The sequence below is a fragment of the Lemur catta genome, chromosome 4, assembly GCF_020740605.2.
Source record: "Lemur catta isolate mLemCat1 chromosome 4, mLemCat1.pri, whole genome shotgun sequence".
Taxonomy (NCBI): domain Eukaryota; kingdom Metazoa; phylum Chordata; class Mammalia; order Primates; family Lemuridae; genus Lemur; species Lemur catta.
The window spans coordinates 34,996,339-35,019,673 of NC_059131.1; the positions used below are offsets into that span (position 1 = coordinate 34,996,339).

General features: G+C 53.8%; 1 protein-coding gene across 2 annotated transcripts in view; it reads left to right on the plus strand.

The window, feature by feature from the left end:
* Positions 1 to 23,335, plus strand: part of TTC7A (tetratricopeptide repeat domain 7A) — a 116,692-nt gene that overhangs the window by 12,858 nt on the left and 80,499 nt on the right. For both annotated transcript variants that reach the window (XM_045549543.1, XM_045549544.1), the window contains exons 4-5: positions 14,243 to 14,373; positions 17,327 to 17,442. In XM_045549543.1, the coding sequence (XP_045405499.1) occupies positions 14,243 to 14,373; positions 17,327 to 17,442 (247 nt within the window). The remainder of the gene's footprint in view (positions 1 to 14,242; positions 14,374 to 17,326; positions 17,443 to 23,335) is intronic.

Sequence of the window (23,335 nt, forward strand, 5' to 3'; positions counted from 1 at the left end):
ACCAGCCAGGCTAAAGGCAGCCTGGTGCCCAGGCAGGGATGTCAGAAGACTCAGGTTCTCGCCCTGGCTCTGTCAACAACTGGCTACCCAACGTGTGCACTTAAGCAAGTCACCTCTTCACCTTTCTTGGCCTCAGTTTTCTTGTCTATAAGACAGGGTTGTCATACCTGCCCTTGTCACGACCAAAAGGAATCAGCCGAGTATGTGACCAGGTTGAGAAAGGCTGAAAAAAATGTGCTCTTGCACTGTCAGGCTGGCTCTGGTGACTGACAGTGGCCACAGACCAGGTGCTTGATGCTGCAGAGGGTCTGTCACTCCTCAGGTATTTGTTGGGCACCTGCTGTGAGTGGCTCAGGGAGTGGGTGTTGAGATCCAGGGGTGGATACTTCAGAACCAGTTCCTGCCCTGGAGGAGCTCACAGCCTTCCCAGGGCAAGGGCTACTCTGGGGGAACTCAGGGACGCGGGGCCAGTGACACAGGAATTTCCTGAGGGTGGCTGTGGACAGCTCAGCTGGAGAAATTGTGCATTTAACTGACCCAGAATGTGTTGAATGTCAGTAAAAGTCCTACCCCAAACTTTGTGCTTCAGGCTCCTTCTTCCCTGGATCCATAAGCTTCCCTGGATCACAGAGCGTGAGGGGTGGCTCTTAGTGGCAGTGAGGTCTTGGGAGCCCCTCTGCTCAGCCTATTCCAGCACAAACCAACCCCCAGAGAAAAGTCTAGAAAAGCCGCATGTGGCCCTGTGGGGATTTCATGCCTGGCATTAGTAGAGTATGTGTCACCCTCTTCTCTATTATAGATAGAGACATTCTCTCCCTCTTATACATGGGGAAACTGAGGCCCAGGGGGGATACATCCTTTGCCCAAAGTTACCCAGGTTCATGGTGGAGCCAGGACTAGAACCTCCATTCTCTGACATTGGCCTTGAATATGACCCCCGTACACACACTCACACATACATTCCTCTGTCTCCTCTGGGTCCCCATAGGAGAGACTGTGACATCTGTGGAGGGCATGCCCTCCTTGACTCTGGCTGGTGGGGCTTACTGAGGGTGTTTGTCCACCCCTGAATCCTTGGGTCCCTTTCCCCTTGAGTGCATGCCATTCCAGGAAACTTGGTGAGATTGTCACTCTGGGCAGACCCAGCGCCAGCCTGCGGGAGGGCAGGTACCCGTCTGGGATGGCCCGGTCTGTGGGGGGTCTTCTCCCTTTGCTCTCTCATCCCCCTCTCTGCACCTCTGGCACAGGCCAGTCTTGGGGATGACCTTTATTTGGCGTTTGGGTCTTTTGGGTCTCTTGGAAGCCACTTCTGCCACGGACACCCTGAACCGAACACCCTTCCTTGGGTTTCCTTTTCAGTACTTTCTCCTGTAAACCTGGCTCAGTGTATATTGCTCCCTGTCTCCTGCTCTCTACTCTTTCCAGCATGCCTCCAGCTTTGGGGGAACACAGTCCTGGTGGTCAGAGGTCCTGCAGGGGAGGTAAGGAGCCGGGCGCCGCCGGCATGGGCTGCTCGGTCGCGGGCTGTGCTAGCTCCCTGTCCCCCAGTGACTGCACGTGGCCTCCCCTTGCCTGCCTCCCCTCTGCTGTCCTCCCTGTCCTGTTGCCATGACTACGCCTGCTGCTTGGCATGCTGCGGTTCACCTGACCCTGCGTGTGCTTGAGACCATGCACGAGGCCACCAGGGTGTGCATGATGTTGATTTTCCTGGGTTTGGGGGCATCTGGTGGGTCTGCCCACGCAGAGTCGAGGCCACACCCAAAGGGGGATGAGGACGCTGGCCATTGGTCCTGACTCCGTCTGCAAGCATGAGCGTGGTGGCCACAGGGCCCACAGAGTTCACACAGTGATAATGTGTGTGGAGTCCTCTCCGTGCCAACTGTGCCCTCACCGAATCCCCACAGTTACCCCCGTGGCAGGGTCCCACGGGTGAGGAATGAAGGCTGGAAGAGGTGAGGTGACTTGTGCCAGTCTCACAGGAAGTGGCAGAGCAGGATTTGAACCCCAGCAGCTAGAGTGTGTACATGCCCTGCGATGTTGCTCGGAGTACTAGGCTGAAAGGAGTCAGAAGTGATCTAGGCCAAACCCTCATGTTACAGAGGAGGAAACCGAGGCTGACAAAAGGGAAGCAAGTCACCCAGGATACCAGTCAGCTTGTGTGTGAATTCTGGTCCTCTGCCCCCAGGCAGCCTCCGGTCTTGGGCTCCATTCCATCTGCAGGAGCTGACTGGCCCACACTCAGCGCTCCTGTCCAGGCTGTTGTGCCGTGGCTTTATTTACCACGTTGCATTGGATTCTGCTCTGTGGTTCCATTTGGTACCATCTGGTGGGGCAGGGAGTTTGGGTCTCAGGCGCACCTGGCTGGAGGAGGAGGACAGAGCCCATGTGTTGCAGGGGAGCCTGAGCCGGCCAGGCTGGGGATCTCAGGGGGGCCCGAGTGTGGGTGTCTCCCACATGGAGCTGCTGCTCTTATTAGGGAGGTCAGGGGCAGGCTCTGTGTCCCTGCACCCCCACTCTTCCAAGACATGAAACACACTTCACTCACCCTCCTTCCCCTTCAGAGCAGAGGGGCTTGGCAGTGGACCCTCTTAGGCATAGCTCACAAGGACTTGGCCTTCCGCTCAAGTGGAAAGTGACGTGCATGTGTGTGTCAGACCCAAAGGTGCTGTCTGATTCTCAGGGAGGCTTTGGACACCAACACAGGAGCTTGAGGGAAAGGGGCAGGCGCAGCTTGCCCCAAGGGCAGAGACGGCATGGCAGGTACGCGTATATAGGGTCAGGGGTATGTGACCCTCCACATTCTCTAAGGCGAAGAGTTATTGTCCATGTCGAGTTTGTTCAGGACTAATAGAAAACCACATTTTCTCCCCCAAGACAGAAAAATAAGTCACCTTTATGAGATGACTGTCATTTCCATGTCTGCGTGGTCTGTGCCCAGCCCCCCAGCACTCTCTGTCCCCCAGCATTTTAGTCACATCTGTGCTCTGACGGACCAGGTCCTGCCAGGAGTAGAAGACTGGATTTTAGAGCCTCTCAGTGGCACCTGGGAGGCGGGCTGGCCCTGCCGGAGGCTCAGGCTTTGGAGGAAGAACACCTCTTCTTGGGTCCTGCCTCTAGCTCCTCCTGGCTGCAGAGAAGCAGTCATGTTGACTAGTCTGTCACTCAGTAACGCCTTGTCCTATGGCCAGCTGCTCCCAGGTCACCTGCAGGCCCTGAGCAGGGCTGAGAGCCCCTCCCCTGCCTGTCAGAATCCCCCATTCAGTGCTTCATTCCCCAGGGACCAATTTCCTGAGCCTCTCTGGTGTACCTGACATTTGGTGCATTCCCAGAAACGTTAGGTGCAGACCCTTTTCTCTGGAAGCCGAGCATCTGACGTGTCTGCATGTGAGGGTGAGGGGTGAGGGGGCACGATTATCCTGTGTGCACCACCCAGGAGCTTGTTAGAAATGCAGATTCTCAGGCCCTTCCCCAAACCTACTGAATCAGAATCTGTACCTTAGTAACATTCCTGGGTATGCACATTTCAGCTGAAGAAACTCTGCCCTGGAACACCTGTTTAATAAACGTTTGTTGACTGATGGGTTAACTTTCATCGCTACTCTGTAAAATGATAGGTTGTTATGCCCATTTTATAGTTGAGAAACTAAGGCTTGCCCAAGGTCATATAGCCTGTAAGTAGCATTGGTGGCCAGATGGATGTCTCCAAAGCTTGCATCCTGCCCATAACAGAGGAGCCCATGAAAGGGTGCAAGGAAGCAGCTTATAGTTACCTCCAAGACAGGTTCACGCAGATAAGGACTTTCTCCTCTCCAAGGCTTCTTAGCCCTGGGTCGAGTAGGAGCTACAGCCTTGGTGACTGTCTGTGCCACTTCCCCGGGGTCTGCTTTCCCAGGGCTGGTGGTTTGTGGGTGAGTTGTTCAGAAAACTTGCTTTTCTGTTTCAACCTAGCGTCAGTCATCTTGGTCCAGAGTGGAAGCCTGCTCCTCTCCTACCCCATTCCCCAGGCCCTGCTATGGCCCCTTTGTGACTGTCCTCTGACCAAGCTTGTCAGAGCAGGAGAAGGCCCTGGGAAAGGAAATGTTCCTGGCCTGTTCCGGGTGCAGGTGACAGATATATACTCTGGCTGGGGCCGTCCCACTACCATCTAGTTTGTCTGAGGGAGGAACACCTTCCATTTACCCTGTATTAAAAACACTCTAGAATCCTCTGGTTTCGAGGCCCTCCTGTGAAGGCCCATCTGCAGTGCTGCCCACCCTCGCGAAGCCCTTGGCAGAGCCCGGCGCGCTTGAGTCTGTGTGCTCGTGGCTGTCAGCCTTGTCTTCCACTGAGCTCCAGGTCCCTGAGGACAGTGGTCATTTCTTTTGCGCCCTCAACCAATCTTCTCTTCCTCTTCTCCCTTCGCAGAGCACCACATGTCAGCCACACGAGGTCTGCTGCTGGTGCCTGGCGTGATCCGTGAAGTTCTTCCCTTCTCTTTTTCTTGGGCCACTGTCCTTGCCTGTCACACTGTTTTTCTTTACTCTGCGTGTAGATGAGCCCTCACATTCCCTTGGGACACAGTTCAGGTGCCAGGAGCTTCCCTTGGCTGTTCAGCCTGCAGCATCCTCTCCCTCCTCCCAGCTCGCTCAGACCTCGGCCCAACGTGTGCACACCACCCTCCCCAGTCGGAGGTCAGTATGTCCCTCCCGCCAGCAGTCTGGCCCCTGTGGTTGTATCCCCCCCGTGGTTCCTGGCCCACTTTCTACAGGAGAAAGCAAAATTTTCCGGCAGTTGACTCAGCTGAGGGTGCCAAGACGAACAGGTAGGGTCCCTTCCCTTGAGGGAGTGGAGGCAGGTGAGCAAAGCCTGCCCCTGGTGTGATGTGGCTCTGGGAGAAGCAGCTGTCCGTGAGGAACCCCCAGAGGTGGCGGGTCTGCAGCTTATACCCCGGCCTGCTGGGGCAAGCTAGCGGACTTCCTCGTGGCCGTGGTGTCTTGGCCATGTGGTTGCCCCCAGTTCTGTCCCAAGGGAAGTTCTGCCTTGACCCAGCCTTTTGGCCACCTGAGAGGGGCATTTGTGAAGAGTCCCCCCTGGACTGCTGCCCCTGGGCAACCCGGCCTTGGTGAGAGTACAACACTCTCCACCTTATGGGTGGAGTGGTCCGAGGCCTTGTCTGCCAGGTTCGGGATCTGTCTGGTTCATCAGCTCCCTGAAACTCCACAGTAATAAGCCTCTGGGCAATTGGCATTGGATCATCTTCATGGATGAGAACCCAGAGCTAGAGACTGTGTTGACGCACAGTCCTTGGATCTAGATCCAGGCCTCGAGGGTTCTGTCGCTAGGCAGCCGGCCTCAGGGCCCTCAGTGAACTGGGCTGGGGGGCATGTCCCTGAGCTCTCTAGCGGCACGGTGGGAGCTGTGGCAGGGGGGCTTGTGAGGTCTTGGTCGGGGCAGGCCTTTCCCAGGCTCCAGCCCTGTCTCCTAATAGAGTCCTGTCTCCCTGCCTCCTCTGGCACTGCCTTCAGCTAGGGCAGAGAATTTCCAACTCCAATTATCTGACTGGACTCTTGGCTGTCTTGGATGGTTGTACACAGGCAAAAAGGGCCCTTAGCAAAGCTTTGTCATTCAGAGAGGCTGCCAGGAGTGAACCTTGTAAAGTTTACTTTTCGTAGGTCTTACCCTGGGCCCCAAGAAGTATCCAACGTAGGCTAATCTCCTGAAATGTCCTGTCTACATGCCCTAAAGCTCCAGCCTCCATGGCCCGGGTCTCACCTCAGGACAGAGCAGGCTGTGTTTCAGCGGCTGTGCCGCTGCTGTGTATCTGGAATTATAATCTCTTAGCTGGGAGATGGCAAAATCCTTACTGCCCCTACCTGACCTCAGCACAGCCAATCCTGTATTTCAGGAGTTGTCCCTCTGATACCTGCTTCTGGGATCAGTTTCTATATAATCACAGTTATAGTTGCAATGACAAAATGAAATTCCAACTAGCGGGAAAAGTAACAACAAAAAAGGAGGAGGAAGGACTGGATATTTAGGGGCCCATGTAACTAGAAAGTTCTTTGGGTAGACTGCATCAGGCATAGCTGGATCCAGGGGCTCGAAGAGTGTGTTGAGGTCTTTCTCAGCAGCTCCGGGTCATGTGGTCCTTGCAGCACAGCACTCACAGCCTCAGAAGGAGAGGCCGGGTCAGGTCCTCATGCACCTGGCTTGTTCTCATGCCAGTGTGGTGACCAGTATGTAGGCTACTGGGTTGGTTCCAGGAGTGGGATTTCCTCTGCCTGACTCTTGTGGACTGAGTTAGAGAACTGGTTCCTCAAAGGAAAATCAGGGTGCTGGGTTACCCAAGTGGGTGAAAGGGATGGAGGCGGAGCCTCAGAGCACAGGCAGAAATAAGTGATTCACCTCAGGTTATACCCGTGGTGGCAGGATCGGGATTTGAACTCGCCTCTGACTCCAGCTTTCAGGCTCGTCCCTGATGTCCAAGGCCTACTTGTTTGGTTGAGCCGCTCAGTTCCAGAGAGGGAGGTGATGTCAGTGACATCCAGCTAGCTGTGGAGGCTTCCTGGGTGAGCTGGGCGGCCGATCTTGACCTTGAGGATGAGTCATCCACAGCCGAATGGAAGAGGTGCCTTCCGGGTGAAGGAGGCCGCAGGGCAGTGGAGGTGGCTTGTTTGGAGGTGGGGTGAAATCACACCTCCTTAGAGCTGAGGGGGGCGAGCGTGGGAGGGGTTGGGCATGAGCACGAGGTAGGCCCCACGAGAGGGCACTGAGAGTGGAGAGCCTGGCAGTAAGGCTCAGGGTGTCCCTTTTTGCTGGTGTTCTAGAACTTTAGCCGCTGGTTGCCACACCATGAGGTGCGACACAGCCCCTTCCGCCTCAAATCGGGCTCGCCTGTTTGTCAGCACACCGCCCGGGTCAGTCTTCTTCTGCAGGGTCCAGAGCTGGCCAGTCTGGGGCCTAGACCTAGAATGAAGGCTTTGTGGATGCAGGGTGACACATTATCCTCTTTTCTTGTTGGTTTAAGCCCTGGCTTTGGTCGGCATCCAGGATGCTTCAGGGCCTGCTCTTTCAACATCGCAAGCCTTAGCTGGTTCAGCCCCCGGAAGCCCTGGTGCCATTGCCCACCGCAGGGTGTGCAGGGCTGTTCAGGGCGAGCAGCTTCCTGCTCCTGTCCTCAGGCCTGTGTTCCTTCCGTTTCTCCGGCACTAGCTCATATGCTAATGACCTGGAGCGTGATCCCACTTCTCCAGCCCTGAGCCCTACAGACCTTAGTCACTGGTACCTAATTTGGGGCTCGTTGTGGCTCCATAGATGGGCTCTGGGCCCTGGAGAACCAGTCCTGCCCCGTGTTTCAGCCTAGCTGGCCACTTTCTCTTCCTCCTTCCACCCAGCGCCAGGGAGGGCCTGGTGCGCCGCCCCGGTTCACATGCAGCCCTGCAGGGAGACGCCGCTCTGCAAAGTCAGAAAGGAAAATACAGAAGCAGCTGTGAGAACTCTGACCCGCAGATTCTCTTCTCCTCACCCCTCGAGGTTGTTTTTTGTTTGTTTGTTTGTTTGTTTCTGTTCTCTTTCAGTCAGTGCAACCCCAAGCTATTCTGCTCTCACCTGGGATTTTGTGGCTTATGAAAACTTTTAAGAAAAAGAAAGAACGCCAGGCTGCTCCCAGGGCAGGATGTGGTGGCATATTCGGTTTTTGCATTTTTAGCCCTGGTATGGCAGGAATTTGCTGTGGATTTTGGCCTCCTCCCCAGAGGGGCACAGGCTGTGTGCCGTGTGGGCAAAGGGGCCTTGCTCTTGTGGTGCTCTGCCCTGGCGCCAGGTGAGAGCCCGGCTTCCAGGTGCAGAGGGAGGAGCAAGCTGCTGCTGCGGGGGCTTGGAAGGGGGCTGGCAGTGCTGGTGTGACCACCAGGCCTTCCTTGAATGCCCTCCTGGGCTGAGAGATAAGCAGGACACGATGCCTCGTCTGTGGGCTGCGGTGGTGGGGACGGGATGGTGAAGGGAATCACAGGAGGGGGCGGGGCGCTGCACAGGCAGGAGTCTGGTCTCCCTTGGCCCGGCAGCCCTTGCCTCCCTCGGTGGGGCTGTGGAGTGTGGACAGGGCTGTGGGGGTGCGTTTGAGGAGCCCGTCCCCTGCCAGGGTGGACGGCTATAACTCAGTCATCAGCTACACCCGTGAAAGGTGAGTGAAGAGCCACCAGGGGCTGTCAGAGCCTGAGATTTGGGTCACCCAGGGGGAGGGAAGGCACTGGGGAGTCTGGGCCGAGAGAACAGAGGGTGTCAAAGCCAGAGACCTGGGACTAATCTGTTTTCCCTGAATTAGATTTCTCATTTGAAACCCTGGAGAAGCGTTAAACCCCTATCTAAGAGGTCGCTGTGAGCATCACTTGGAAATGATTTCTAAGAGCATATATTCCACTCTCTATAATATCTCATCTAATTTAATGTCATGGCCACACTACGCACTAGGCATTGTTAGTAATCCCATTTTGCGTTTGGGGAAACTGAAACTTAGAACTCTGTAAACATTTTGAGCTGTATCCTTCCAGTCTTTTTTTTTCTATAGGTTTATACATGCTTTTTAAAATAAAACTAAATTCACACAGTCATGCTTATAATCTGTTTTTTTAAAAAATAATATTTTAGGAGTCATTTTCCAATACATGTCTATAACACTGTAAGTAGCTTTGTAGCATTTCATTGTAAGGATCTATCATATCATAATTTTGTGAACTTGTCCCCTGTCATTGGATATCCTTGAAGCTAAATTTTTATATATCAATTTTTTTAAAGATTAATTCTTAGAAGGTAGAATTGCTAGATCAAATATGCATTTTTTGGAGACTTGATCTAGGGAGTCAAATTGCCTGCCTTTTTTTTTCAAATTCAAAAAATTGTGTTAAAATATACATACAAACCATAAAATTTGCCATCTTAACAATTTTTAAGTGTGTGTTTTAGTACTCTTAGGACATTATTGTGCAACCAATCTCCAGAACTCTTTAACATTCACATAATTGTGCAACGAATTTCCAGAACTGTCCTTATCTTGCAAAACTGAAACTCTGTACCCATTAAACAGCAATACCCCTTTCTATATTCTGTTTCTATAAATTTGACTAAGTACTTCCTATAAGTAGAATCATGCAGTATTTGCCTTTTTGTGTCTGTCTTATTTCACTTAGCATAATGTCCTTAAGGTTTATCCATACTCTAATATGTGTCAGAATTTCCTTCCTTTTTAAGGCTGGATAATATTGCATTATACATATGTATATATACACACCACGTTTTGTTTATCCATTCTTCTGTGGATGGACAATAGGGTTGTTCTCACCTTTTGGCTATTGTGAATAGCGCTGCCGTGAACAGGGGTATACAGGTCTCTCTGAGCCCCTGCTTTCATTTCTTTTGGGTATATACCCAGCAGTGGAATTGCTGGGTCATATGGTAATTCTATTTTTTGATTTTTTGAGGAGCTGCCGTATTGCTTTCCACAGAGGCTGCACCATTATACACTCCCATAGTTGCCTACCCCGAGTGATCTGAGGGTTCTCCCTTCCTGCCCTTGAGGCTCCCTCCCTGAGGGCCCAGTGAATTGCATTTTTCCCTTCCCCCTACAGAGTACCCAGCTCTGGGCTTAGCCCTCCCTGGGTATTGCGGGTGCCCTGTGCCCTTTGCTAGGAGGTAGGTGGGCGGCAGGGGGTCCACCCATCTGGAAAGAGCCATTGAGTTGCAGAGGAAGCTTTCCATTCTCCAGCTCTGCATCCAGGCTCCAAGGCTCCAAGGGTGGGGCTTCTTGGAAGGGCGGCTACCTGGGATGTGATGAATCATCTCAGACTGAAGGCACTGGGACCAGCCTGGTGTCAGAATCAGCTTGGCTTCAAACCCAAAGTTCAGAGTTGATGAAAAAGCAAGCCCTCCTCTTGAAAGGGGCCTTTCCTAGAGCCGGGTGTTGGCACAGAAGGGCCCCTCTGCCGGTGGGAATCTCGAGGCAGTGCCCAGCACTTCCTGGCAGGCCTGGCTTCCTGCCCACCCCACAGGGCTGCGCCACAGTCCCTGGATCCCTTGGGGCTGGACTTGGGAGCAGCCTATCTCCATCGTGGATCTGGTGTTGCGGTTTGGCTACTGGTGCAGAAAAGTGCTCACAGGGCACAGGGTGAAGAACCCAAGGGTCGAGTCCCTGGGTAGGTTTCCAATCAGATGTTTGCGGACAGGAAAATGGACCTTCATGTCACGCAGAGAACAAATGTAAGGTAAATATGCCCCTTTAATGGGCAGAACTGGGTGACTGGACTGTGATTTTGCTTAGGAAAAGCCATTGCCAGCTCCAGGAGCCTTTTTGGTTTTATGTATATTGGAAGTGATTTTATAGAGGACCACCTCTACTCTGATCTTTCATTTCCCTGAATCATAACTGCTTCCTTCAAAAAGGAATTGTCTCCATTATTTTTAGATAAACTTTTATACAGTGTATGCACAGATCTTAACTATATAACGTGATGAGTTGGATTAGGGTAAACATCCATGCAACCAGCACCCTAATAAAGATGTGGGACATACCTGTCACACAAACAGTTCCCAGGGGCCCTTTTCCAACCGATCACCACCCCCAGCCCAGGCAACCACTGGCGATTTCCTATTAATATAGATTCATTTGCTTTTTTTTTTTTTTTTTTTTGAGACAGAGTCTCGCCTGTTGCCCGGGCTAGAGTGCTGTGGCATCAGCCTAGCTCACAGCAACCTCAACCTCCTGGGTTCAAGCAATCCTTCTGCCTCAGCCTCCCAAGTAGCTGGGACTACAGGCATGCACCACCATGCCCAGCTAATTTTTTTCTATATATATTTTTAGCTGTCCAGATCATTTCTTTCTATTTTTAGTAGAGACAGGGGTCTCGCTGTTGCTCAGGCTGGTCTCGAACTCCTGACCTCAAGCGATCCTCCTGCCTCAGCCTCCCAGAGTGCTAGGATTACAGGCGTGAGCCACCGCGCCCGGTTTTTTTTTTTTTTTTTTTTGAGTGTCGTATAAATGAAACCATACAGCATGTACTTTTTGATGCCTGGCTTCTTTTACACAATATAATTTCTGAGAAATTCATCCATGTTGTTGTATATGTAAGAGTTCTCTTTTTAAAAAGATTTTCTGAGTAGTGTTCCATTGTATAAAATACTACAATTTGTTTATGAGTTCTCCACGAACCATTTTTTACATGGAGAAGGAGAAACCCCTCCCGGCCCTACACATGGCTTGTGTGGATATGCTGTTCACCTGTGCGTGCATCCACGCACTGCCTGAACACTGGGCCCCCTGGGGTGCAAAGCTCAATCAGAAAGGGGCAGGGAGGATGTTGACAGTGCAGGAAAAGGTACACATGTGGGAGATACAGCCAAAATGTTCTGATGGCTCAGAGTTAGAGAGGCTTAACTCCCCCTGGGAGTGCTTCAGAGAGGAGGTGGCTTTGCTTTGAGCCTTCAGGGAGCAAGAGATTTGGAGTTCTCAGGGAAGCGTGGTGGGGAGGCCCCTGCTGCAAGAACAAACAAATGAAGCACAGGGAAGGCGGAGGCCCCGTAGACCATCGTTGCTGCCCAGCAGAGGCTCGGGACTGGCAGCTTGAACCTCCCAGCAGCTGGTGCTAGAGCCAGAGGTGGGGCAGGAGGACACCCAGCCATAGCACATCTCTCTGGGGACCACGGGGCAGCCGTGTCAAAACAGATCCACTCTGTGTCTTCCGGAGTTGGTGGCGCCCTGCCACCTGCAGCTGGTCTCCTGGGCCAGGCCCTCAAAGGTTGTATGTTTGTCCACCTTCCTGCCCGTCTGGGGAGGAGGGGTGGCCCAGCTCAGCAGTGAGTGCCTCGGCCTGCCTCCTTGGTTCTTGCTCTGTTCCTCCTCCCCTGTAGTCCTCTGCAGTGACGCTTGGTGACCTGGGTAACTTGAATCTTTGTGTTGAGCAAGGGCCTTCACGTTCTGTGCCTGCCTGTCCCCAAGCTGAGACACTGTGACCTTTAGTCACACCCCAGGACTTAGTCGCACTCCAGCCTGGCAGAGGGCAAGGTCACTGAATCTGTTTGCGTTGGAATCTAGCTAAGAAAAACAATCATAATTCCTTACTTTTTATTTGCAGAGCACTTTGTACTTTGTCAGACGTGATCAGGCTTGTGGTTCTTTCTTCCTGCCAGCCAGTGCTTGTGCAGTACCTACTGTGTGCCAGGTGTGAAAAGGTGAACACGGTCAGGTTGGTGCCTGGAAGGAGACTACAGCCTGGTTGGGGAAACGTGTGAAGAATTAAGTGTAAGAAACGAGGAGACAGTAGTATGTGTAGACTGGAGCTCAGAGGAGGGAGTGTTTGGTCATACCAGGGAGTATCAGGAAGGCCGCCCCAGAGGAGTGGGTCAGAGGGCGAGTGGTGATTTGGGTGGACTTGGTGGGGAAGATGCACTCCAGGAGAGAGGAGCAACTCGAGCAAGTCAGGAAGGCAGCCCCAACCCAGCAGTGGGGAGCTGGAGGTTGGTGTGGATGTGGCGGGTGGGGTGGGAGTTGAGGCTGGGGGGGTGACAGGGTGGGCCTAGGGAGCCTGCTATGGACCCCCTAGGGACTAGAGTGGAGTGAGACTGGAGGCAGGGAGGCCAGTTAGGAGGCTGCCGTGGTTGTCCACTCAAGAGGTGAAGCCTGAAGTAAGGCAGTAGGAGAAGGAGGTGGTGAATGTCAAGGACTTGGTCATCAGGTGGGGGTTGGGGCACATAGGGTAGGAAATAACTGAGGATTCTACCATTATACATTCCCTCAGTAAGTTCATCTTGCGCACTTACTGTGTGTAAAGTACCACGCAGGGCACAAAGGCAATATGGACACAGATTCTGCCCACTGGGAGCCGACAGTCCAGGAGGACAGCACTCTCTAGTCAGGTCTGTGTTAGCTGCAAGTGACAGAAACACAAGTCAAACTCACTCTGACAGAAAAGGAAGGGAGGGAGGGAGGGAGGGAGGGAAGAAAAGAAAAGGAAAAGAGAAAAGAAAAAAGAAAAGAAAGATGGTGTACATGGGGGTGTCGATTGGCTCATGCACTGGAAAGTTTCAGGCGGTAGGGCTTCAGGCAAGGCTGAATCTAGGTGCTCAGACAATGTCTTTAGGAACTTTTCTATCATGTCTCATCTTTACTCTGTGTGTGGACTTCATTTTTTCCATGACTAAGAGTTATTCAGTGTTTTTCCTGTCTTTAAAAAAAAAAAACCTGCCACAAATATAGTTGTTCTTCTTGACAGCATTCATTTCTAGTGAGTCTAACAATGCTTTCCCTTCTTTGTTTCTTACAGATTTTATTTATTTATTTTTTTTGGCCTTGGAGCTATGATTTTATTCATTTTTTAGAAATTTTTGACTGTTTTTAAAAAAACCACATAACGTAAAATTTACCATCTTAGCCATTTTTAAGTGTACGGTTCCATAGTGTTATCTGTAGTCACGTGTGTAGACTTCATGTGAAGGCAGGTTTTCCCTAACATTCCCAGGCAGACCTAGGTAGGGTGCCAGCTCACCAACCGGTGGAAAGAGTAACAGTTCTGAGACTGGTTCTCATTGGCCCAGATGGGGCTATGTGCCCACCCTTGGCCAGTCACGGTGGCCCTTGTGATCGGCTGTGACTGCAGGAGGGCTGGTCAGAGGGAAAGTGAGGCGCCGCTATGGCAAGTGGGTATTGGGCAGGCAAAACCAGCAGGTGTCTGCTGCAGGCAGATGAGACCTGACCACAGATAGCTCAGGCGAGGTAGCAGTGGTTTGGCTCCATGGGAAGGGTATGTATAAAATGCCGTGTGACTCGAGCACCTGCTGTGGGTGCTCTGCTGGAGATTGCGGCCACCCAAAAAGGCTCACATTTGCCTGCAAAGAGCTTTCACCGGTGAGGCAGAAAGGGCTGCCAGACATGACCACAGTGCAGCATAGAAAGTGGTCAGCACCTGGAGGGCGGATGTTTCTCTTCTAACGTCTGGAAGGAGGGTTCAGGAATGGCTTTCTGAGGGGGCTGGACCAGGGCTGGCGTGGTGTGAGTCCCCACGGGGGGCCTGGGTCCCTTCTGTTGGCCACTGCTTGCTCTCAGCCACCGCTAATACCACGTTGCTTTAGCTTCCTCCCTCCCCTCCGCAGACCTCACCTCCCACTGGCTGCTCCAGAGCGTATGTCCCCTCAGATGAGCCCACCCTGGGCCCGCGGGAAGGGCCTGGAGTTGGGGGCCTGAGCAGGGCAGGTCTGAGATGCTGTCTTCCTCCCGCAGGCCTCTCCCTGGAACGCCTACCCAACTCCATCGCCTCCCGCTTCCGCCTGACCGAGAGGGAGGAGGAAGTGATCGCCTGTTTCGAGAGGGCCTCCTGGATCGCTCAGGTGTTCCTGCAGGAATTGGAGAAGGTGAGCTGGGAACAACAACGCCACTGCAGCAGCTGCTCTCTGTCCAGCACCTGCATTGACAGGCCCCCACTGAGCCTGGGTCACCCTTGTGCAAACTAGAAAAAGGTGCCCCCCCCCGCCCCCTTTCCCCGAAGACACTCTACTTCATCGGTTGGAAAACCCATTATAGTATACTGATTCTGTTAGAATGAGCCTCTTCAGTGCCAGAAAATAGTTTTAATAAATAAATGAGTCCGTGCCATCTGTGGGGCATCGGGAAATCCTTGGTGAACTCAGCTTATATGACCAAACGTGACAGCCCTGTTTGTAGTCATTAACGTGCTCACTCCTCACAGCAACCCTCTGAACTGGGCATATGTTTACCCTGTTTAAGAGATGAGGTTTAGGGAGAGTAAATCATTTGCTCTCCACTCTCCCCTTGGAAGGGACGGAGTCAGGCTGGTTCCTGCAGTTAGACGTCCTTCCCTGGTCTTGATGTTCCAGAAGCTCCTTGCTGGGTCCCTCAGGCAGGTCTTGGGGCCCACTCTCCGAGCCTGTGGGAGGCCAGCAATGAGCTGGCCAGCAGGGCTCTGGCAGTTCTCAGTCCCTCCTCTCTCAGCTCCCCCATGGTGGGCCTGCATTGCCTGCCTGCAGGGTACCGATTCCAGGTGTTAGCAGCATTCCGGGGTGAGCTTCCCAGTGTCCTCCTCCTTCCAAGGGGCTCTTGGTTTACTGCGAGGAGGACAGGCAACTACATTCATGGAGATGCTGCTAGCATTTGTTGACCGTCTGTTTCGGTGTCAGGCACTACTCTGAGTGCTTTATACTCATTCTATAGTTTATAGACACGGACAGGGTGCAATAGGTACTGTTGTTATTCCCATTTACAAATAAGAAGACTCAAGTTTGGAGAGGAGTTAAGTAGCTTCCTGGAGTTCACACAGTTAATAAGTGGTGTTGGCAGGATTGAACCCAGGGAGTGTGGCTCTGAGTACTCGTGGGGGAAGCCTGGGGGTGGTGCTTAGGTGTTCTGTTTAGTAGATGTTTCGTGCGTGTTGGACGCGGTTCCATAGCAGAGCAGGTAGGCTTGGCGCCCTGAAGGAGGAGGTGGTCACGAGCTGGGAGACTTAGAGTCCAGGAGACACGTGCTCCTCAGCTACTTTGGCAAATACCAGATGTCAGCCCAGCACCTGTGTTGTGAGGGGCCTTGTTGGAGGCATCCACTCCAGGCCAGGCCACTGCCCCAGAGCAGGGGTCCTCAACCGCAGCACCGCTGACGTTTGGGGCAGATGATTCTTTATTGTGGGGGCTGCCCTGTGTAATGTGGGATGTTTAGCATCCCCAGCCTCTACCCGCTAGCTGCCAGCAGCAGCCCTGCACCCAATTTGTGACAGCGAAAAATGTCTCCAGATACTGCTGAATGTCCCCTGAGGGCAAAATCACTGCCCCAGGGTCCCTCTGCTTGATTGGACTCCAGGAGGAAAGGAGAAGGGGTTGAGGGGCTCGAGTGCCCATTCCCTGGCTGAGGCCACTTGGAGGTTTGGCATGCTTGAGTTGACCTCCACCAAGGTCACGTGGTCATTGCCAGACAGCAGCGTCTTAGGAGCTCTTCTCATCTGCATTGTGTGTGCTTTGGGGGAAACTTTCATGAAGAAGATAAAGTCTGCTTCTCAGCTGGGAGTTGAGGCTTTGGTCTTTTCAGAGATTAAGGTGTTGAGCTATAATAGTGTCCAGGGCAGAATCAGTCCTGGTGGCCATGGGCAGACAAATGGGCCCCGAGGCCTGGCTGTCCCGAGTTGAGGGAGGGCAGGCCACTGAACCCTGTGCGTTCTCAGAAATGCTGTGTGTCCCTCCTGAGACCCAGTCCTGGCCTCTGAGGTGCTAAGAACCTCTCTTAATTCTACTTTGATTTCTGAAAGATAAGGTGGATGGGTGGCTCATTGATTTTTTTTTTCTCAGATCAGACATGGGAGGTGGCGTACCGAGGGCAGACCTATCTGAGTGGGGCTGGGTGACCCTGTTAGAGCTGAGACTTAAGTGACAGCTCAGCTCAAAATGTAATTGTTCCACAGCTTTTCCTGGAACCAGGGGTCTTAGCCCTTGGGATGTTGTGACATTCCGTGCTTGTGTGACAGGGACAGTGCAGGGCCTGGCATGTAGTAGGCACTCAAATGTTTGTGGAATGAGTGAACCAATAAGTAGTAGCAATAGCCTGGACCCCGTAGCTGGGTAGACTTTGTGACCTTAGGCACTTTCTGAGCCTTAGTTTTCTCTTCTATAAAATGCAGACAAAACCAGCCTTCTAGGGCCATTGTGAGGCTTAAATAAGATGTTGGCTTTTGGTGGCTATTCCATAAGTTTCCTCGTCCCTTCTCTTTCCTTACCTGGGGCGGAGATGGGGTGTGGCAGCAGTGGGACCAGGAGACAGAGCCCCTGCCCTGGGGGAGTGAAGTTGGGTGGGAGATGAGGTTTGCACACACGCAGCGGAGCAGGGAAGTGGTGCTGTGGGAGACGGTCTCCTACATGCTCAGGCGGCCAGTACTGTCCGGTTGAAGAACAAGTGCTCAGCACGAGGGTAAGAGTGTAGATTCGAGCCTGACTGCCTGGCTCTGCCACCCACAACCTGAGTGACCTCAGGGCAGGAAGAGAGACTCTCTGTGCCTCAGTGTTCTCATCTGTGAAATGGGCATGATGACCGTTCCTACCTGATAGGGTTGCCATAAGGACTAAACGAGTTAATGAATATAAAGCTCTGTGATTGGTGAATAAATAATTTTAGACACGGGGCTTGTGGGCATCCAGTGTTTGAATGGGGAGTGCTTCAGACATATTTCAAAGACTTGTACCACGTGCCCCAGGGCAGCTAGGACTGGGTTGGTGACGGGCCACCTCCTCAGGCTGGACTGACCCTTGCTCCCGGCCCCTCTGCCTCAGAACTTTGAGACAGTGGCTCTCTCTCTGTTCCCCTTCCCAGACCACAAATAACATCACATCGAGGCATCTGAAAGGCTCTCACCCGGTTGACTATGAGCTCACCTACTTCCTGGAAGCTGCCCTGCAGAGCGCCTACGTGAAAAACCTGAAGAAGGGGTAGGTTGCTGGCAATCAAGCGGGACCTGGACATTTCTCTGTGGTCTGGGGCTTTTGAAGTGGCCTTAAGGGTGGTCTTCCCCTCCTCTGGCGTGTGTGCCTGCACGCGTGCTCTCGGGAGAGGACCGAGTGGGGCTGGCGCATGTCACGCCTTGTCAGACAGAGGTGTGCGGAGGCGCTCTCGGTTGGACGGGCCAAGCTTCGGGAAGCTGCTGAAGCAATAAAGCCTGCGTGTGCTTTGGGGAAACGGCTGAGAAGAGAAACAGGCATGGTTGTCTTGAGAGGGGAGAGTGCCGGGAGCCTGGGTGCTTGGGAGGTGATGTCGGAAGAGCGGAGGACAGTGAGCAGGCAGTGGGGTGCTAGTCTGGCTCTGTTTACTGTCCTCTGCAGTGTGGGTAAAGTCATTTCGTTTCTTTGAGCTTCAGGTTCCCCAGAAATCAAATGGGAAGGCTGATTCCTGCTCATTCCAGCTGTCAAGGGATGGTGGTGTGAGGGGAAGTGTAGTGAAAATAAAGGCCTGGCACTATTTGGGGGCTACGACTGTCCCTGCTGATGAGGTGGCATAAAAGCTTGTCTTCCTATTTGTTGTCTCAAGAGCTCCTAGGAAAACTCACCTACCTGAGACCCAAGAGCCGTGGTGCCTGGAACGCCTCCATTGAGCGTTTGCTCCTGGGGGAAGCAGGGCCCCCTCAAAGAATAGTTCCAGGGGGTGGCTGATGTCGGCTGCCAGGCCAGGAGCGGCTGCTTCGTGGTGTGTGTTGGGTGGTGGTGGTGAGGGAGAGAGAAGCTGAGATCAGGAGTTTGCGCGCTGCAGGCAAGATTGGCTCCGAGGTGGTTCTGTGGGTGCCCAGCCCTGTCTGCGGGTGATGCCCGTCTGGAGACTCCGGGCAGGGGCTGGAGTTGCCTGTCGGTTTCTGCAACACAGACTTTGGGCCACCTCAGCTCCCTCCTCTGCATCAGCACAGTCCTGTGCAGACACCATGGGCCAGGGCTGCAGAATGTCACCAGAGAGAGGGGGGCTCACGTGCTAAGTGCAGCCAGCGGGTGGCTCATCACACCTCACCTTGGCCACGCAGGTGCTACCTTCCCCTCCTCCCTGGCAAGGAGACTGGGGGCCAGGAGCACACGGCTTTCCTTTCACTGATCTCCTGGAGTTCTCTGAAGCCCATGTGTCATTTTTGCTATGATTTATTTTGTTAAATTTCACTTTATTCATTCCTTTCATTTAACCTGTTTTTGGATAGATGATTCTTGCACATGGTACCTGTTTAGTAGGAAAGAACAAGCTCACTGTTTTCTCCTCCTCTATGCTCTCAACACAACACAGACCACTTCTGGGACCAATTCTCCAACACAGCTGGGAGTCCTACAGTTCAGTTCACTCCTGATGGTGGTGGGAGTTGGCACAGACCCCACAGGCTCAGTCCCACAAGACTCCCCCCAACCTCCGACACCCATCGCAAGCAGTAGGTCCTCGGGTCACCACAACTTCTGTCCAGCTTGGGTACAAATCAGAGGTTCCCATGACCCCTTCTCAGGTTCAGTGATGTGCCAGAGCAGCTTGTGGAACCCAGGAAAGCAGTTTGCTTACTGTTTAATAGATTGCTGGTGCATTATAAAAGGGTACAACGCAGGGACAGCCAGGTGGAAGAGACGCACGGAGCAAGGTACGGGAGGGGGTGCAGAGGGTCATGCCCTCTCCGGGAGTGCACCTAACATGTGTTCAGCAGCCCAGAAGCACTCCAAACACTGTGGGTTTATGGATGCTTCATGGTGTAGGCACGATTAAGTCATTGGCCATTGGTGAGCGATGCAACCTTCAGCCGCTCTCTGGCCCTTTGCAGAAAAAAAATGCTGACCCCTGCTCCAATTAATCACTACTAACATTTTGAGGTATGTCTTTCATGTTTTCCTATGTGTAGATTTGCAGATATATTTTTTTCTTTTTTTAAACAACTACATATTACCCCACAGTACATGCTGCTTGTATCTTGCTTGCTTTTTCTGTGGGGGCTGGGCTGTGAGGCTCTTTGATCTTCCTGCCCGGTCTCTCCTCCCCACCAAGTTGCTAGCCATGGGGGTCCAGGGGAAGGTGGCTGTGCTCACGCCTGCAGGTGGGCTCAGGGTGAAGTGCGCACGGGCACACTAAGGACTGCAGCAGGTCAGGCACACTAAGGACTGCAGCAGGTCAGGCTGGGGCTGGGCCGGGCCCCAAGGCGGCAGGGGAGAGGCACAGAGACAGAGGAGTCGGGAGGGGCTGCAGAGGTGGGTGAGGCTGAGGAGTCTGGGATGTGGGGATCTGCAGGGGAGGGGCTGTGGCCAAATAAATTTGGGAAACAGTGGGTTAAAGACTTCTCAGTCCCTTTAGAACAGGAAGCCGAATGAGCGTGAAGGAAGGTGGTGGTCTGCAGAAGGCAAGTGAAATTTTGCAGACTCGGCTTGACAAGGCGCCCTTGTGTGGGGTGGGCTCCGGGGGCTCTGGGACTGCCAGGGAGCAATGTGACTGCGGCACGGGGCGTCTGGCCCAGGCAGCCCTTCCATCCAGCGGGCATCCCTGTCCAACCCAGCAGCCCTGAGCTTAGGTCCTCAACTGCCTGGAAGAGAAGGAAGTGCAGTTGCTTGCCCAGAATGCAGAGTATGCCAGGGTGAGGCCACTCCTGGGGGCAGAGGTGGCTGCGATGACATAGCAGGCAGGTGGGCTTGGCCTGGGGAAGGCCTGTGCCCTCTTCTGACTCCCTCCACTCTGCCCTTCTTGTTGGCTGGGGCCGGGCGGGGGGGGAACTGCATGAATCCCTGTCTTCCCAGTGGCAGGAACAGGGTAGAAGGGTCTCAACCAGGAAACTGGCTGCCTTCCTGCTCTCTCCTCACGCCTGGCAGCGCAGGAGAGTGGGAAGCACAGCTGTGGAGCCAGCACAGCCGGGAGTGACCCCAGCTCTGCTGGGGGAAGCCCGTGTGTCCGTGGGCAAGTCCCCTGAGCACTCAGAACCCCTGCTTCCCTTACCTGTCCAGCACAGGTAAGGACCGTGCCTGCCTCCCAGCAGCACTATGGGGATCAGATCATACGTGAACACCTACCAGGGCACCTGACACATCACAGCTGCTCAGAAAACCAGAGCCAGCATTATCATTTATTTTTATTACTTTTTGTGAAGGCCACAGCTGGGCAGCGTCTGGTCCAAACATGAACTTTACATCTTTTGGGTTTCTTAAAAATTCCTCGAGTGTTAGGCCAGGGAGGTAGCAGTGTCCTTGCTTGCGACACGTGGATGTGGAGGCCGGGAGAGCCGAGGCGGCTGCCCCCCCAGGGTGGGGCTGGCCACAGAGCCCGGCTCCTCAGAGCACCTGCCACCATGGAGGTGGGGCCTAGGGGTCAGCCCGGTACTGAGGAGCCCGGCTGCCTTGCTCCACCTCTACCACCTGCGTTTTGGTCTTTTTTCGGTTGCTGAACTTTGGTTTCAGAGAGACAGTGGCCCAGAGGGCTGGTTCCTGTTTTTATTGCCCAGGCAGCTGTAGCTGGAGACCACTGTCACCCTTGCTTTGCTGTGCCCAGGGCTGCTGCCGGGAGCCCCCTCCCCTGGGGAAGCTCCTCCCTCTGCCAGTCGTGAGCTCCCGGGGGCAGATCTGGGCTGTGGGAAAGATGCCGCCCTCAGCCACCTGCCTGCAGAGATCTGAAGGGAGGGGCAGGGGTTGTCACACCTTATGAAGCCCAGCGTGAACCTGAGTATGTCTAGGTGGGCTGCAGCCTGATTTTGCAAATAAAATTTTATTAGAACATGGCCACGCCCATTCATTTATGTGTTGTCTCAGCACAGACCTGAGTAGTTGTGATTGAGACCTTCTAGCAAAACCTATGATATTTGCTGTCTTTATTTGCCCTTTACAGAAAACAGCTTGCTGACCCCTGCCCTACAGAGTCTAAGGAGCCCCTCCAAGGACCCTCGCAGGCATAAAGGGCAGAGGTGCTGCTTTTTATGTTGGAGCCCCCTGGAGCAGATTTTGTGGGGAAGGGACAGTTCTGATTTCAGTATTCTGTCTCGTTCATTCATTCATTTAACAAATACTCGTTCTAATAATGCATGTACTTACAAAGTGCTAGATTGGCACCAGGCACTTGTTAAATGCTCTGCTTGTGTGTGTGTGTTAGTCCTCCCGACAGCCCTCTGAGGTGGGGACCACAGTCAGCGTCCCTGCTTCACAGATGGGAAACAAAGGCACAGGGACAGAAGTGACCTGTCCTGGGCAGAGCCAGGAGCATGTGTGGAGGGCCCGGCTGACTTTTGGAGCTGGTGCTCGTAACCACCAGGCTACACTGCCCACCGCAGAAATCCTGTTCCTGAGACCCTGCTGCCACCCCTGAGGTGTTCCCTGCCTAGCGTCAGTTCCCCTGAGGATGGTCTCGCTTGGCAGGTGCCATGTCTCAACTTCCGGTGTGCAAATTTGGTGGGTGCCCTTGCCATGTGGGGTAAGCCAGGGTGGGGCTGGGGGTTAGAGGGCAGTCTGTGGCCCTGAGCAAGCCCCTCCTCCACCCCGCTGGCTGGGCTTCCTCCCCTCTAAGATGGGGCTTCTGTCGGCCCTGCGTCCTAGGGTGTGAGGGCTGGGTGCGAGAGAAGGGGTGCAAAACACCTGGCAGACAGACCTCAGCTGTTAAGTCCCTCTCCGCGGAGGGTCCCCCCGATGCCTCCTCTGGGGTCCCCTGCTCCCCCCTCCCACAGCTGCATTTTCTGCAGGTGTAATGAGGTCAAGGTGGACATCAAGGACAGCCAGGAGGAAGGAGGGAGAGAGCACGGCATGGCCCTGCACCGGCGGCCTGCCGGGCCGGACCGTGTGCCGGCTGTGCAGTGCTCTGGAAAGAAGGCCAGGTGACCCCGCTTCACTAGTGAGGGGCCGGAGGCTTGAGGACATTGAGTCACTCGGCCAAGCTTACCCACTGGGATTCCAGCTCCAGGTCAGAGCGGCCTAGATACCCGTGGCATTTCCAACGTTTTGGGTGTGGAAGGGCAAGTGTGGGGGGAAAGGCGGGGCCCCGAGATGGCTGGGAGCACTGACTCAGGGCTCGTTTGGCCCCTCGGGGACCCTGAATCACCATTCTTGAAGGCTGGCTCCTCCTCCTGCAGGTGGTCCCACCCCTCCTCAGGGCCCTGTTTCCTCCCGTCTGCATTCTGTACACTCAGGCTGTGTGAGTGTGGCCTGTGGGTCTGTGTGTGTGTGTGTGTGTGTGTGTGTGTAGGCCTGTGTGTGGGTGTGTGTGTCTGTGTGTGTGTGTGTGTGTCCCGGCAGCAGGCAGAGGCATTCACCAACCCTCTAGGAAAGCCCAAGCCATTTCATCACCTCTCTGTCCCTGCAGCTCTGGCCCCTCCCTTTGTCCTCCTGAAGCACACATTTCAGTCCTCACAGCCAGGATGCGGGCCCCACCCTGCCCCGACCTCACCAGGCGAGGAGGAATGGAAATTGAATCATCATGTCTTTCCAAGTAAACAGCCCAAACATTCTAAAGTCTCCGAGTGTGAGCAGCAGTCCCCAGGACACGTGGCAGTTATTCAGTCCCTCTGTTTGCTGGGGCCACGTCCAGCCCAGAGGTGGCCCTGGGATGTGACGGAGGTATTTAAAGCAGGTCTGCAGCCCTGCGTGCCTGGCTGGATTGTAAATAATTTCTGTGCCCCTTCCTCATCATAGTAGCTAATGTTTGTTGAGTGCTTTCTGAATGCCAGGCAGAATGCTAGGCCTCTCTGTGTAATCCTGTGAAACAGAAACTAGTGCCATCCCCATGCCATCCCTATTTCACTGAGAAAGGGAGAAGTTAAGTAACTGCCCAAAGTCGTGGGGCTAAGAGTTGGTATAGAGCGTGTGCCTGGGCTGAGCCCGGGTCTGCGTGCCCACGGGCCATGGCCCACGG